This window comes from Cibotium barometz, chromosome 17, assembly GCF_041138505.1.
Source record: "Cibotium barometz isolate CiBa-2024 chromosome 17, ASM4113850v1, whole genome shotgun sequence".
Lineage (NCBI taxonomy): Eukaryota > Viridiplantae > Streptophyta > Polypodiopsida > Cyatheales > Cibotiaceae > Cibotium > Cibotium barometz.
Window position 1 is genome coordinate 26,738,506 of NC_141062.1, and position 15,591 is coordinate 26,754,096.

General features: G+C 42.7%; 1 protein-coding gene across 3 annotated transcripts; it reads left to right on the forward strand.

Moving 5' to 3' along the window:
• Positions 1 to 1,788: 1,788 nt before the first annotated feature.
• LOC147629837 (derlin-2-like) lies at positions 1,789 to 11,907 on the forward strand. Of its 3 annotated transcripts, none has more exons than XM_086811364.1 (7): positions 1,789 to 1,942; positions 2,297 to 2,434; positions 2,565 to 2,664; positions 6,659 to 6,873; positions 6,989 to 7,072; positions 11,255 to 11,308; positions 11,399 to 11,907. In XM_086811364.1, exons 2-7 carry the CDS (start codon positions 2,336 to 2,338, stop codon positions 11,600 to 11,602), a joined length of 756 nt encoding a protein of 251 aa, XP_086667490.1. In that variant the 5' UTR covers positions 1,789 to 1,942; positions 2,297 to 2,335; the 3' UTR covers positions 11,603 to 11,907. The 3 variants fall into 3 exon arrangements, with proteins under 3 accessions (XP_086667490.1, XP_086667491.1, XP_086667492.1); XM_086811365.1 differs by having other exon boundaries at positions 1,834 to 1,942; positions 2,247 to 2,434; XM_086811366.1 differs by having other exon boundaries at positions 1,927 to 2,085.
• Positions 11,908 to 15,591: the final 3,684 nt, after the last annotated feature.

Here is a 15,591-nt window from a genome sequence, read left to right on the forward strand (position 1 = left end):
AATCCTTCCCATGGCCTCACAAATTTGATCAAACTTCTCTAGGTATTGAATGGGATCTTCATATCTATAAAATTTAGTCATCATCATCCTTAAGATGTGGATTGACTTAGTTTTACCCAACTTTGAGCCTCTAGGTGCTATGTAACCCCCCTTCCTATTTTAAATGTCATCCTTAGTATGTCTTCTCCATAATCTCATGGCAATGGAACATAAGGAGGTGGTTGCATGAAACCCTCTATTTCAGGATATGGGATCTCTTGCCCTATGGGGTTGGATTGCATGGTTTCAATAGAACTTGTCCTCTAACTCAAGATCATCTAGGCCGAGCATGTTGTGTGAATACCCTTTCTGGATTCCTTTGGCTTCTTATCTCTCCCCATGTCCTATGCTCCTCGTCCAAATGTAGAAGAATTGAACTTGGTTCTGTGGTAAACACGCTTCTATAATGGGCTCCTATGGACAACGGGACTCTATCCATTGTATGCACTTATTGTTAGGTGTACTATGAACACTTGTCCCTCATGGTACAAAAAAAGAGACATGTCCTATTTGTTTTTGTGTACGATTGTTGGGCTTCCTATCGATCATGGTCAGCTTGGGATAAACTGAGCTGAAGATCAACACTAAATGTTTGAAACATTGTAGCATCTGACATGGTTTGATCACCGCTATGGATGGCTACAGTGGGTTGATGAATACCAAAGGAGCGATGGATGGAAGCTGATGCTGTAGTGATAAACTCGATCGGTAGGCAAAGGTGATTAAGAGATGACAAGTAGATTGTAAAGAACCAGGGCTGCATCAGATGACAGAGTGCATACCTATGTGAGCCAACCGAAAAAGGGGGGATAATGCTAACAATAGGTTATCGGAGGTCTCAATGACACACGGATGGAGTTTGGACGGCCATGTCCTTACACGTTGGTAGTCATGATGGGCGGTTGAAGGTGCAGTGCCCGCGCACGGCACCCACAACAGTGCTCAAAATAAAACAAGTGCACGAAGGCACCTTGGTGGGCCTCAACAACAGTGCTTAAAATATAACATGTGCATGCACGGAAGCAGATTAATGCCTCTAAAAAAAATATATCTGTCAACTGAAAAGACAAACAAGAAACTAAAACCATAGTTATTTTTAATATTAATGACTCAAATTCCCATGATATAAGTCTTTTATTCAATACAATCACATCGTTTTTAACCATTCTTGCTGGCTCCTTCATCATGGTGTAATGGAGGATGGGACTGGCCTGCTGATTCTTGTTCTGGATCGTTGTTTTGTTGCTTATCATCTCCATGGATAATGCCAATGAGCCCACTAGTAAAAATAACCTCACGGCCATCATCATGCACAAGTCACTGTTATGATTACTCTTCTTCTTCTCTACTAAGGGCTAGAAATGGTTACCATAGATGTACTCAGGCGAGTGCCCTTCTTCATCATCGAACATGAGAAGATGGCCCACTGATGCCTCGTCTCGTGATATCGTGCCCTTATCTCGCTCGTGTCTGTAGCGAAATGTCTAGATTTATCTCGCTAAGACTGCTTAGGCCATTGAGAAAAGACGTGCGATCATCCAAGCTCCCCAAGAAATTGTAAGTTGTAAGGAGGTGGGGGTTAAAGAGAAAAGCATTTAGCTTTTTGTAACTTCAAAGGTTATATTTTGAACCTCTTTCAAAATAATTAATGATTTACATTATTCACTCATTGTAAGAATTATTATTTATATAGTACGACCGTTGAAAACGATCATGATAATAACGTAGACTAAGGCTAAGACTATATAAGCTTTTTACTTTGAAGCATGTGGCAACACACAAATTTCGTGCTGTGTTCAGATCAATAAAATCATATCTACCGACGAAGGCTAGAGTTTTGACCGACCTTCGTCTACTACATCGCCACACGGTCGGTACCTCAGATCCGCACCACTAACAACAGGTATTTTGCAATCCCATGCCTTTCTTCTCTTCTGCGCACAATTTGTCAAGTAGGGTTTCTATTCCCCCTAAGTTCGCAGGGCAAAAGCTCGAAATCTGTGAAATTTTAAGATTTTTGCGCTCTGGTTGCCATTCACAAGCAAGGTATCCAGAAATACATGCTGAGGCTTTTGTGCATCTTTGTCAGTTGAGATGAAGTCTAGCGTTTCTGTAATACCGATGCTGCTGCATTCTTTGTATTGTTTTTCTGCATGATCTGTGTGTTGTGGGTTGTTATAGGCTCCCTCGTTTTCTGCACTTTCTAGGGTATTTTGAAGTCCTTTGTTTTCCAAGCTTTTTCTGCAATGTTTCGTAGGGTTCTTCTTTGGTATATTTTGGCGTGGAGGGCGCTGAAATGGCTCAGATTGTAGAAGATTGGTACAAACAAATGCCCGTCATCACTCGCTCATACCTAACCCTATCCATACTCACCACAGTGGGCTGTGCCTTGGAAGTAAGTCTTTGTTAGTCTTCTCTTTGTTTGCCATCACAAGTATTCCCTGAACTGCACATCCTTGCTGTAAGGTTTATTTTCTTGTCGGTTTCTCCCTGATAGCCCATCTTGTTTTGACTTCGTGGCGCAGGTGATATCTCCATACCATATCTACCTCAATTCCGATAAGGTCATTCGACACTTTCAGTACTGGCGTTTGTTCACCAATTTCTTCTACTTTGGAAGGCTGGGTAAGTGTTCAAGACTATCATAACTGGGAACGATAGCCTAATTTAGGATGGGTGAGTGATAAAGATAGAACTGGGAGCGTTACTTTCAACAGTCCATTTGAGTAGTGGGTCATGTGAAGTAAATGGAAACATTGGGAACGGTGTTTCTCCCTGTTTTTAGTAAAGTCACTTACACACCAGAGTATCACAAGTGGGTAACATTCTTCCAAATATTTGCCAGCCAAGACAGCAGACAAGCTGTAGGACAAGCCCTTGATTGAGCAGCTTGGCAGGTTGGAGCGAACACCTTGCACAATTGTTAGGAAAACTGTCTCTCTAAGCAGAGGTGTGATCTTTGATGACCAATATTCCCATGCTAGAGTTGACCTTTGTTCACCGATGAAGGTTGACAATGGATGGGCAAGTTAGTGATGTGTAGGTGTGGCGACCACCATGCCCATCTGCAGGATACACACATCAGACCATACAAACAATGGGGGTGTCCTCCAATGATTGAGTGTTGGGCTCTAACGCTAGGTTATTGCTGCGGGATGAACAATGTGCGTAGAGGCTTATCATTGAATGTTAAGCAAATCCATAAGCATAAACATTGGCAATTCATCAATCATCACAGCTCCACAGTAGAAATGGAACAAGAGAAGTTGGAATAGGTGTCAAAAAAAGGAAAGTTTTCTTGTATGGGAAGAGAGTTTAGCCTTACCATATGTATGTTGGTAAAGGATGACTTCCCAGGGTTTTTAATTCTCTCTTGTAATTGTAGGTGACAGAGGCGAAATCTTCATTGTCTTATTTTTAACAAACAAATTGAGAGAGGTGGTGGAAGCGGTGTGTGTTGGCAATTATTTCATCCCCAGATGGACTTTCCCATGCATATTCAGGCTTGTATTTGGCTCCATATGAAGCCCTGCATTGGCATATCTTAGCAGAGATTATTCAGCATTTTTTCTACCATTTTTTGGTATTTTTTAGGCATTCTATAGCATTTTTTTCCTATAGCCATGCTGTTGGGCTGCTGCAGCTAGCATACAGAGGTAGTATAAAAGGATTGGCTCCCTTTTCCCTCATATCATCTCTCTTTTCAGCTTCTGCAGTGATAGGCAACATCTACGGGACCTCCCTCATGTTGCTCCACGTGATGTACTACCTTTTCTGGTGATATTCAGCAATGATCTTCTTTTCTCCTTTATGCTTGTTGTCCATATACATTGTTGTATAGTTCTTGCAGCATTTCTTTGTGGGTATCACAGCATAGTACCCATTCTTTCATGGAATCAGAGCGGGAAACATCTACAGGGACCTGCGTTTTCTATTCCCATGCTGCTGTTGACTGTTTATAGCATATAGGAGTTGTTCACTTGCTGCGCTTGCTTCATCAGTAACCTGCGTTTTCATGTGGAGCTGCGTTTTCTCTCGGGATTGCCTCAAGTGCTGCAATTTCTTTCTACAGAGTGGTTGCGTTTTGCTACTGAAGGCTTTGTTTTCTGCATAGCTTCTGCAATTTTACTGTTATTAGCTGAAATCCTCCTCATAGGTGCTGAGGATAGGAACCCTGAGATAGTTTGCTTCTATTTTCAGATTCCCTCCCTCCCTCCCTTCCCTTCCCTTTCTTTCTTCTTTCTCTCGCTGTGCACAGCTTGAGAGGAGGTACTTTGTTCAGCAGACATGGCTTCAGGAGACCACTTCTCTACAACCATTCCTTCTCCTATCTCTTCTCCCGCTCCATCATAGCCTAGATCCCCTACTCCCGCCGCTCCACAGGTGGTTCCTATTCCCAATCTTTCCTCTCTGAGTTTCCCTCATCCAAGTCTTGCTTCCACCCCTGCACACATACCATCCTACAATCCTCCTCCCCAAGTCAGTGACTCCTTACAGCAACCAACTATCATACTTGGTCTTTCTACACTCAGTTGTTGCTGGAAGGAGCTGGTGTGTGGATGGCTATCTCCACACCTCATTTGGTGGACCATGCTTTGCGAAGCATATTGGATGCTCTGGCTCGTCTTATCATCATCCATTGCATGACTCCATCCATACAGGCACAGTTTGTCTCCTCTCGGAGTAATGCTTGGACAAAGATCCAGAGGAGGTATGCGAGAGTTTCTACAATGAAGATTGCCAAATTGGAGTCAGATCTGGAGAAGCTTACCGTCACTGAGTCAGATAACTTGATTGAGAAGATTGGAGAGTTCTCCTGTATCAAGCTGCAACTTGAGGAGTACGGGAGCACCATCAACAATCCCATCCATAAACTTCTCGGTAAGTTGCCTGCTTCCTTTGATTCTTTCAGGGATAATATTTATTTCCGTGAGCCTCTCCCCCCTTTTGAGGAAGTCGTGAGTTATCTCCACGACAAGTGTATGCTTTGCGGAAAAGGCAAGTCGGAGTCCGCTTTTGTTGCCTCTGACAAGGGCAAGGGCAAAGGCAAAGGCAAAGGCAAAGGTAAAGGTGGAAAAGGGAACTCCAACAACAACAATCAGAAAGTCACCTCAAAGTCATCTTCTGACGATGATGATTCTGACAATTCTATCAGCATCAAGGATTCCAGGATGAAGGAATCTTGTGAGTTTTGTGGCCGACTTGGTCATTCAGAGGCCAAATGTTTTGCCTGACAGGCTGCTTCCCGCAAAGCTAAAGCCAAAGCTAAAGCAAAGCAGGAGTCCTCCTCTGATGACTCAGACACTTCACCCACGATAGATGGCTCAGATAATTCAACAACGACAGAGGAGAGTACGAAGTCTCATGCTAAGATGGCTTTTCTTGTTGTCTATGATCCCCTTGTTCTTTCATCTTAACAGGAGTAGGAAGAGTCCATCCTGGTGGTCACACAGGAGACTTTTGATTCAGGAGTCAGTGCCGTAGAGGATTATTTACAGGAGTTTTTGACAGAGACCTTATTAGTTCTTCCAATGCCTGTAGATGAGTATCTTCCTTCCCTTATGCTATTTCATGCTGATGCTATTATTGGAGATTCTCTCTCCTCTCTTTCAGAGGAGGATAAAGGTTCTTCTACAGAACAGGTGGATGATTTTGTTGAGATATCCTCACATATTTTGGAGCTTCCTACTTTGGCGGCTTCTCTCCTGGCAGTTGCTTCTCCTTCTTATGTTTCAGAGGAGGCATTTTCCACTATCTTGGAGCCTGTTCCTACTTCGAACCTGGCAAATTCAGCTATCAGTGATGATTAGTTTGTTCCAGTGGTTGTTTCAGTTTCCTCTTCTTCAGAGGAGGATTCTACTTCGGTCCCGATACTTGTTGCATATGTAGAGGAGGTACCACATTTTTTCGGAGCTATCTATTGTTCCATCTCTTGAGGGCTTCTCTCTCTAGATTGATCCTGTTGTTTTGTCTTTGATATCTTCTCGATCTTCTCGTGGCTTCTTTCGGAGACCTTCTCGGTATTCAGATGTACCATATCTTCGTGAGCTTTGTGCCTTTTATGAGGAGGTTGTTCCTTCAGACTCTTTGGAGGATTTTTGAACGGACATGGTCCACCCATCTGGCGTTGAAGAGGAGGTGTTGGAAATTATTTCATCCCCAGATGGACTTTCCCATGCATATTCATGCTTGTATCTGGTTCCATATGAAGCCCTGCATTGGCATATCTTAGCAGAGATTATTCAACATTTTTTCTACCATTTTTTGGTATTTTTTAGGCATTTTATAGCATTTTTTCGCTACAGCCATGGTGTCGGGTTGCTACAGCTGGCCGACCAGCATACAAAGGTAGTATAAAAGGGCTGGCTCCCTTTTCCTTCAGATCATCTCTCTTTTCAGCTTCTGCAGTGATAGGCAGCATCTACGGGACCTCCCTCATGTTGCTCCACGTGATGTACTACCTTTTTTGGTGATATTCAGCAGTGATCTTCTTTTCTCCTTTATGCTTCCTGTCCATATACAGTGTTGTACAGTTCTTGCAGCATTTCTTTGTGGGTATCACAACATAGTACCCATTCTTCAGTGTGTTGATCTGCTGGTTGAATTTTGGCTTTTCCAGATTTGGATTTCCTATTCCACATGTTTTTCTTGGCACGCTACTGCAAACTGCTTGAGGAGACATCTTTCAGGGGTCGTACTGCAGACTTCTTCTACATGCTGTTTTTTGGTGGAAGCTTATTGACGGGAATTGTTCTTCTTGGTGGGATGTTTCAACTGGTGTCTGAGTCCTTGGCAAAAATATTGTTTCTGAGCAATTCCCTTACTTTCATGATGGTTAGTTTTATATGCTCATATTGATGTTAAGGTGAAGAACCTTTTTTTGTTTCGATGGATTTTACTAGAGCTTGGATTTTTCTGTGATGTCTTGCTGTATTAAATGATTGTGCAGGTATACGTCTGGAGTAAACGCAATCCACATGTACACATGAGTTTCCTTGGACTGTTCACATTTACTGCTCCATACTTACCATGGGTAAGCGTGCCAACCATTTTTTTCCTTATTCCCATTTGATCCTATGCCTGAGTTAGCAGGACATAGTTTTATTGCTTCAGTAGAGTTGATTGTGGGAATTTCTCATGGTAGTATGCTGTTAGATCCATGTCTCTGTGCATTATTTACATTTCATGTCTCTTCACATGGTGGGGGTTCGTGTTTCTCTTCATAAAAGCAAAGGTGAAAGTTTGTTTCTTGACAGTGAGATTTAGCTATCCAGTGCCAGCTGCATGGTGGACAAGTAATGAACAGCAGAAAGCCATCCACAAACTGAACATGCAGCAAGTTACAGTCGACAACATGTTTGGTCCACCATGCTGTTGGTTGCCTTTTGTTTGCATTGTTGCCACCCAATTGTGTGTGTGTTATCTGCAGCCATTGTACTGGCCCTGTTTGCCCAAACATTTCTTCAAGGCCCTACAATTATTTTGGGTGTGTCACATCAGAATTGCAGCTATTTCAGCCACCTGTCCCCAGCTGGAATATGGGCATAGCCTTTTTGGTTGGTGGATTTGGCCAGTATACCTGAATTAATTTGATTCTTGTTTGGCTATCCATCACGGAGGGTGGCAACTACTGAGGAGTTTTTCCTTTGAATGCTATCCTGTACTCCATACCACTTGTGTCTGAACTGAAGAAGTTATAGGTAGTGGCTTGCACATGAATGTGCTGCTGCTTATGAAGATTTTTCTACAGGGGTAGTTTCAGAGAAGAGGTGCCTCCTAAAGGTCATCATTGGGAGGCTCCTTATTTGAAGGCTCATCTTCTTGTGCGCTTTGTTACATGTGTGGAAGATTGATCGTGTTTACCAACGGCAGTCAAGTGTTCAATCACAGAATTAAGGAATAAGGGAGAGAGTGCTTCGATTAGGGTCCCAATAACCCACCGAGGGGACTCCAACTGTAGGTGTATTTGCTTAATTGCTGCAGATGCAAAGTGTATTTGCTTGATTGCTGCAGATGCAAGGTGTATTTGCTTAATTGCTGCAGATGCAAAGTGAAGTACAATGGACTGATTTGGGACTGTACCAACTGTAGACTAGCGTTTCTCTACTGGAGGACTGAAACACACAAGGACCTGTGTTACTCTCTGCAGGACTGGAATGCACCAAAGCTCCTCAGACTCCTGCTGCTGCCCAGCTCACTTTTTTTAGGCTGGTCTGCTGCATTTTCTGGCTGCACCAGCTGCTCTCGTTGGATAGGCTAGCTTAAGTGCCAAATGCACTTGAGCTAGCGATCTGAAGATGGAGAGAAAGGGGGGCTAGCTACATTTAAATAAACGCACGGGTGCTTGGTTGGCTGGCTGACCTACCTGACTGTCACATGCATCCCACGCTTGGATGACATGTGGACGTATTTGTACAACAGGTGCAGGACTTGGAGTGGAAACTTGTCCCATGTGAGTCCCACTCCAGGATGAGTCAGCCAGGGTTCCACTCTTAAGCGTCCAAAGGTCAGGTGTACAAGTCCCGTATATGGTCTTGGTCAGGTGTGCATTGTCATGCACATGAAGCAGTGCCAGTCCGTACTGTAAGTCACCCTTTGGAATGATGTTGGGTGTTCCGGGTGTTCGGCTTGTAGCTAGATACCAGGCATTTGGGTCTTAGAGCATGTGTACCCCAAGGAAGGGGTTGTATCCCTCGAGTGGGCGTGGGGTAGGCCTTAGGCCACCCTAAGGGTCCAGAGGCCCATGGCCATTAGCCAATGGCCCTGGGAAGCCTGTCAGCCAGCCCTTATGGGCTTGGTCAGACAGCCGGCCAGCGACGGAGGCCATCCCTAGAGGCTTGCACAGCCAGGCGGCCAGGGCACAGTGGCTTCCCAGCAGCCAGCCCAGCCATGTGCAGGCTGGACAGCCTGGCCAGAAAGGCGGCCAGTTAATTGGTGTGAAAAGCGCTACCAAAAAGGGCCAGATTCAGGTCGTGGGAGAAATAAAACAGGCCGACTGCCCCTCATGGACCCACTGACCAGCATAGAAGCACTATAAATAGCATAGGCTGTTTATTCATTCGGTTGAAGGATTCCAAGGGCCAAGACAGCCAAGGGGAAGTAGATTTGCATCATTCTAATAAAGCAAATACACCATTCGTGGTGGGGGCCCCTATACCCAATACTATGTTTGACTCTCTCTCTCTCTCTCTCTCTCTCTCTCTCTCTCTATATATATATATATATATATATATCTATCTATCTGCACTTATCTCTCTATATTTTGTGATATCTTCGTCATGAAAGATTTCTGAATTCTGTCCATTGAAGTACTGATTCTATCCATCAAGCTTCCGCATGTTACACTGACCTTACCTAAGGCTGATCATGGAAAGGGTGGCTGACGTACAGTCCGCTTTTCCTTGTGCACTATGGTTTTGGCCAACGCCAAGGTTAGGCATTTACAATTGGGCGCTCTAAGGCAGTCCAATGGGCAGCGTAGTTGCCCAGTAGTTTGTAGTCCCATTTTTCCCATTATAAATGTTGTCTTATTTGCTAGTGCCCGAGACCAAGGTTTTACACCCATCCTTGACGGGATGGACCATGGCTCCATGGACCCGGATTCCGGTGCTCGGTAATAAGCACTTGGAACTGGCATACGGCTTTGAATCATACAAGTGGGTTACAATGTCTGCCTGGGACTTGTATGACCAAACTGTGCTGTATCGGCTCGGCGGTGCATTGGCAACTTACACCTGGAGGTGTGCTCACAAATTTGCATAGTGTATGGCCTGGAGTCCTTGCTCTCAAGAGTATGTGCAGAATGTCCACGCAGCATCCAAGTGCTCCCAGTGCAAGGTGCACGTGATTGAAGTGTCCTTAGCAAGGGCTTCTTCCCAGTGGACACTAACTCAGACGTCAGGCTCTCTCTTTACTTGGCGGTGCACAACAAGCAAAGCTCTTCTTACCAGTGTACTTGCTGTAATTTGCAAGTACAAATCACCTTTAGGTTGAATTGTTGACGATAGAAATGCTCAAAAGCATTTTCAGCAGGTAGATATCCATGAGATAGCAGCTAGAGAGTAGTCTTTCCATACAAAGAGAGGGTGGGCCACCTCACCTGAGGCCCCACTCTCCCATAAGTGGAGAGGATGCCTACTATGCTGTCCACACCATTTTAATAAATGGGTGCGTGTTTTATGTGAGCTTGGCCGGCCACCATCTAAGAAGTGCCCAAACTCACTTATAACATGTTTGCCCACACTTAAATGAAGCGTGAACATCCAAACTCACTTATAACCTGCCTGGGCACACTTTAATAGTGTGAACTTGCAAAGCCGAAAAATGAGCAATAACTCTAACAAGCATAAACAAAGAGTTTAGAGTCACACCTACCACTTGCCTACAAACCACAAGCAAAGTTAGAAAATGTATTCACGTGCACGGTTCATGGGAGGGCGTCCCTTCTCATAAATCACATATACAGATCTTGCAGGTACTAAAATTGTTCATGCGAAAACAGTCTAAGCATGTAGGTATGCCATGCAATGCACAAAATGTATTGGACAATCTCCCTTTCATTAAGCTTGTAGCTGGTGGTCATTATGAGTGTAGACATGACGTCCCCACGCCAACTAGAATACCGTACTTTGAATTTGAGCACATACCAAAGTCCCCAGTCTACTAGACCCACCCTACCGGCCCTTGGTGTAGATAAGTCCCCTACCATGAGATGGTAGTCCACATGACCCTTCGCATAACGTTAGCCCCCTACCATGAGGTGTCATGTCCACACCGTCGATAGGTCCAAAGCTCGTCCACAAGTTACAAGCGTAGAGAATACCCAAACAGTGACATTTGGAGTTTCAGAAAGTACGATTTGGGCTAGTGTTGGAGTTCATACATCAGATGCAGGTGTAGTGCCCCTTGGGCCGCCATTGGTGCTGGGCAGGTGAGGTTTCAGACTTTGCACAGTAGTCAATTTTGCTTCAAATTCTGCATGCCCTTCGGGGAATACCGGTAAGAAACTCAGGTCGGACCTTTCCGATTCGTCTAAGAGGCATTCAAAGATGCAACCTCCTGTGCTGAGAACAGTCACTGAAGAATCGACTGTGTAGGCTCATATACCAGATTGCTATTGACTATTTAAGCTTTTGAGTTCTAGATAAATGTTATTGTGATGTCCAGGTTTTTGAGTTGCATTGCTATGCTCTCTGATGCTTTCTTGTATTTTCAGGTGCTTCTAGGTTTTTCCATCATTGTCGGAAGCAGTCCATGGGTGGATCTTCTGGTATGCACATGCCCAGAGAAGAACATTTTTTGTTAAATAACACATTTCTCTTACAAAAGTCACTTAAATTTATGCAATGGGTATTTGCAGGGTATGTCTGCAGGCCATGCTTATTACTTTCTAGAGGATGTTTATCCTCTTATGACTGGCCGCCGTCTTTTGAAGACCCCTGGATTCATCAAAGCTCTTTTCCCTGAAGATATGGTGGTGGTCCCAAGACCTGGGAACAGGTGGGGTGCTGGAGTTGATGCAGCTGGTGCTCATCCTGGGCAGGAAGTTCAAAGAGCTTTTTGACATCTGAGTGTCCTTTGGATGAAGAAGGAAGAGGGTTTTTGTAGTATATATACAAGGTCGTAGGCGCTTTGTGTTGGTCTTCAGACCTGGGGCTCATACTGTGTGATTGGTTACCCAATCTATGGTGACTAAACCTTGTGGAAGGTCAACAAAGTGTGTGGGTTAACTGTCTTTTGCTAGGCCATCTCTGCATGGCTTGCTTTGATACGAATATTACTTCCAGGATACCTATCATCGTGCATCTGAATGATTGAGCATTCTCAGTGAAGGTTAATGATTTAATGTAAAGTGTTCTCCTTTTAAAAGGTTCAATTGTTTTCCCCTTAAAACAGAAAAGGTTTAATATATGTATTCTATGGAGTAGAGGTGTTTTGACTAGTTATATAAGAACCATTGTCAGGTGATATTTTCTGGTGAAGGTGCCTAATTACGATGCAGTCAGATAAGTGGGTGATAATACTTATGAACTGACGTAGCCGTAATATTAAATAGTATTTTCTTTAGTAGTGTGAACATCTTGGCCCTCAAGATACCCCAGGCAAACACTACCGGATTTCCTGTAATTTTTGAATGCTCAAATGCTCCATTTGATTAATGTTGATTGTTTTTTCACGGCGTCCAACTATTTGTAAAAACAATTTTTTGTATTAGCACAAAATAGGAGCATCTTTACAAAGAAAAGAGCTAGCAAGATAGATACACAATAAAATCAATTACTGCAGCAAATTACAACTAAAGGCAATCAAGAGAGCACGATTTGGACATTGAATGAAGAGTGTACAAAACATAGAAGTTAACTCATAAGGTGAATGGGATCATTGAAACTTTATTAGTTAACTCAGAAGTTTAGGATCATTGGAACTTTATTAGCTGATCTAGGACTGGACATGTCACCCAAGTTCTCCCAAACCAGTTTGCTTCACATGAAGCAAAGTATGCTACTTTGAACTCAACCTGTGGACAAGAAAGCAATTATAAGCTAGTTTTTGTTGATCCTCCAGATGCAGATCCAAAAGAGAAGCAGTGACTTGTCATTAACCTTAGGCTATCATAGTCTCTTGCTCTCAATGAGTCCTAAAATTGAGTTAATATTGTACGAAGTGTGTAATGCGTTACTCGTGTACTTAGATCACTTGTATCTGTCTTTGAGGCTTATAACTTGGTGTTCAATTCTGTGTTGCATGAGACTATGAGACCCTCCATAAGGCTCCTATTCATAATATCCACGTGTAAAGAAGCATCTTATGTAGGTAACTTCATTAACTTGTCTATTGATGTGTTTACCCATGCGAAATGCTTTCAAAATCTCACTATCATACTCTTGTTCAGAGATGAAAGTGCAATTGGTGCTTTCTAGACTTCAATTCCCAAAGTCATTTCAAATGCTTGGCTTTTTGTTTGTGAGGTCATCTTTTCATGGTTCCCGTAAGATGAACTCGTCCAGATAGAGGGGATGATGACCATGTACTTGTCGTGCTCAAACAAAACATTCAAATATTCATTTGATGGGCTCTAAGTATCATTACTTATGAAGGATCACAAAATTTGGCATTTGTGTCATAGACACCTCCTCCTTGAGATGCCTATTTGCATGATTGGCTACCTCTCTTGTATTACTAAGGGCGGATTGTGGTTAATCTTGTTATGGGGGTAAATGGCTATTGAAAGTTGAATCCCTTGACTTGTGTGAATCCCTTGCCCAAATCTCTCATGCCACAGCTTATTGATGTCCACATAGGCTTGAGCATCAGAGCAGTTAAAACAAAGAGTTTGTAAAGGTTGTTACACTTTGTTGCTCTCCATTGGTATCCAAGACGACCTCATCATCTTGATCAAAGTGAACCCTCAAGTGATGTTCAATGAAGACCATGTGACAGAGATGAACTTTCTCTTGATGTTTGGTACATAGAGAAATTTCTAGTAACACTATTATTTGAAACAAGAGAGATTGTATCTATGCCCTTGGGTGGGCATTTGACATTATTTTGGACTGCTATGGTAATGACATCTCCTACTCGCTGCACAGCCCACTATTATGAATTATCCATGAACCATTGGGCGTATACTACCTCTGTACATGTTTCCTAAAATCGCCACAAAGAGCTTCAAATCAACTTTCTCCTTAGTGGGCTTCATGGGCAATTTCTTAAACCTTTTCCTCCAATTGTTTTTACAATAGCGATGTGATTAAAGAAACATTTTCTTGACCTGAGGAATTAAAGATGTGATTAGACCATTATGATTTCGGGATAGCATCCTTATGAACGTACATGCAAGATCTTGGGTTCGTCATAGTGATTCCAATCGCTTCCATCTTATCAAGCAAGTTCAATCCTGCTGATGAATTTCTCAGTTGTGAAATAATTCTTAAGATTTTCAATCCTTGTCTTATTAACGGTCTAATTCTTAAGTTTTTGAATCCTTGTGAATCCGTCTTATTAACGGTCTAATTTTTAAGATTTTGAATCCTTGTGAATCCTTGTCTTATTAAAGGTTTCATATTGTTGAACACATGTGTGTATATAGTAACTTGGGCTAGTTATTTGATAGGCTAGCCAACCAACTGGACCTAATTGGCCACATCACCACTCAATTGGGATAATAATTTACTAAACATAAGACCTATGGTGACGATTAGATTCATTTGATGTCATCTGGGTTGGATGCCTGCTTGTTCATGCACTCATCAAGTAATGTATCATGAGGACAATGTGTCCTAAGAAGATCTCTCTTTGCTATCCTTTGTATGGTTTGGTATGGATATATCAGTCTACTTTTTCATGCAACCCTACCTAAGCCATCTGGCAATATATGGCTCCCATCCCGGTATGTCACATTGGACTATGTGTCATGTGTCCATGCTACTCTATCACAAAGCAGCTTTTCCTCATAAAGGAGGCCTTATAAGGTAATATACCCTTGTAGTTAACTTAATGAGAATGTAGCATCAATTTCAACACTTTTAGCAATACCAAGTATGTAGTAAACGATTACACAATATCTCTTCGTTGGTTTTGATCCTCTTGTGATAAAAACACCTCTCTCTCTCTCTCTCTCTCTCTCTCTCTCTCTCTCCGTTCTCGAGTGTACATGTACACAACACACACATATATAGAATTGTTTTAAGGAATTATGAAAAAAAGTAATAACCACTCCATTTGCTAACATGGTTTGGGCCGCCGGCTTATCGTAAGGCGCTTTGCCATTTGACCCACATGAACATGCACTTAGATTTTGTAAGATGGCGCTGGAACATATAAAGCGTCCTTGCCTTGCGCTTAATGTTAAATGGAGAAAGTCTACTAACTCCGTCTATATAGTTACTTAAGGCTAGTAATAGAGGCTGAACTATTTTAAGTTTGGCTGGCCTAGTGTGTAACCTATCATTTTTGACAATATGCAATACATAATCATCCCTTTGTAATAGTTTTCTTGCGAGCTCTCCTTCTTGCTTGCTTGCATGCTACTAGATTCTTACATGCTTGATGGATGCTGTTTTGAATAGATGAGATTGTAGGTTTCCCACTTCCATTAGCTTCTTCTTTCCTTGCCTTTTTGTGAGAGAGAATCACCACGAAGGACCATCTCTTCTTGCTTCTATTTAGGCTTTGAGATCTCTTCCTTCCTCCTTTTGGGACAAGAACCATTCCGGTGTGATAATGGAGCGAGGACACGATGACGAGCTAGCACACCCATATTGAGAAGTTGGATTTGCGTCTTGAAGGCAAGACCCGACAACACATGCTTCAGCAAGACTAAGGTAATCTCTTGACATGAACATATTTAATGTTGGCCGAGGACTAGCCTAGTGCTTAGCTCTCTTTTTCGTCCATTCCAAGCTATTGGGATTACCCAATATTGCCTTGTGTTGATTAGGAGGTCACATTCCGAAAAATATACGATTTTGGAGCCATCAGATGTGTTTGTTTTCTTGCTTTGGATGCTTGTTTGAATTTTTTTGCATTAGGGCATTCTATGTTCATCTATTG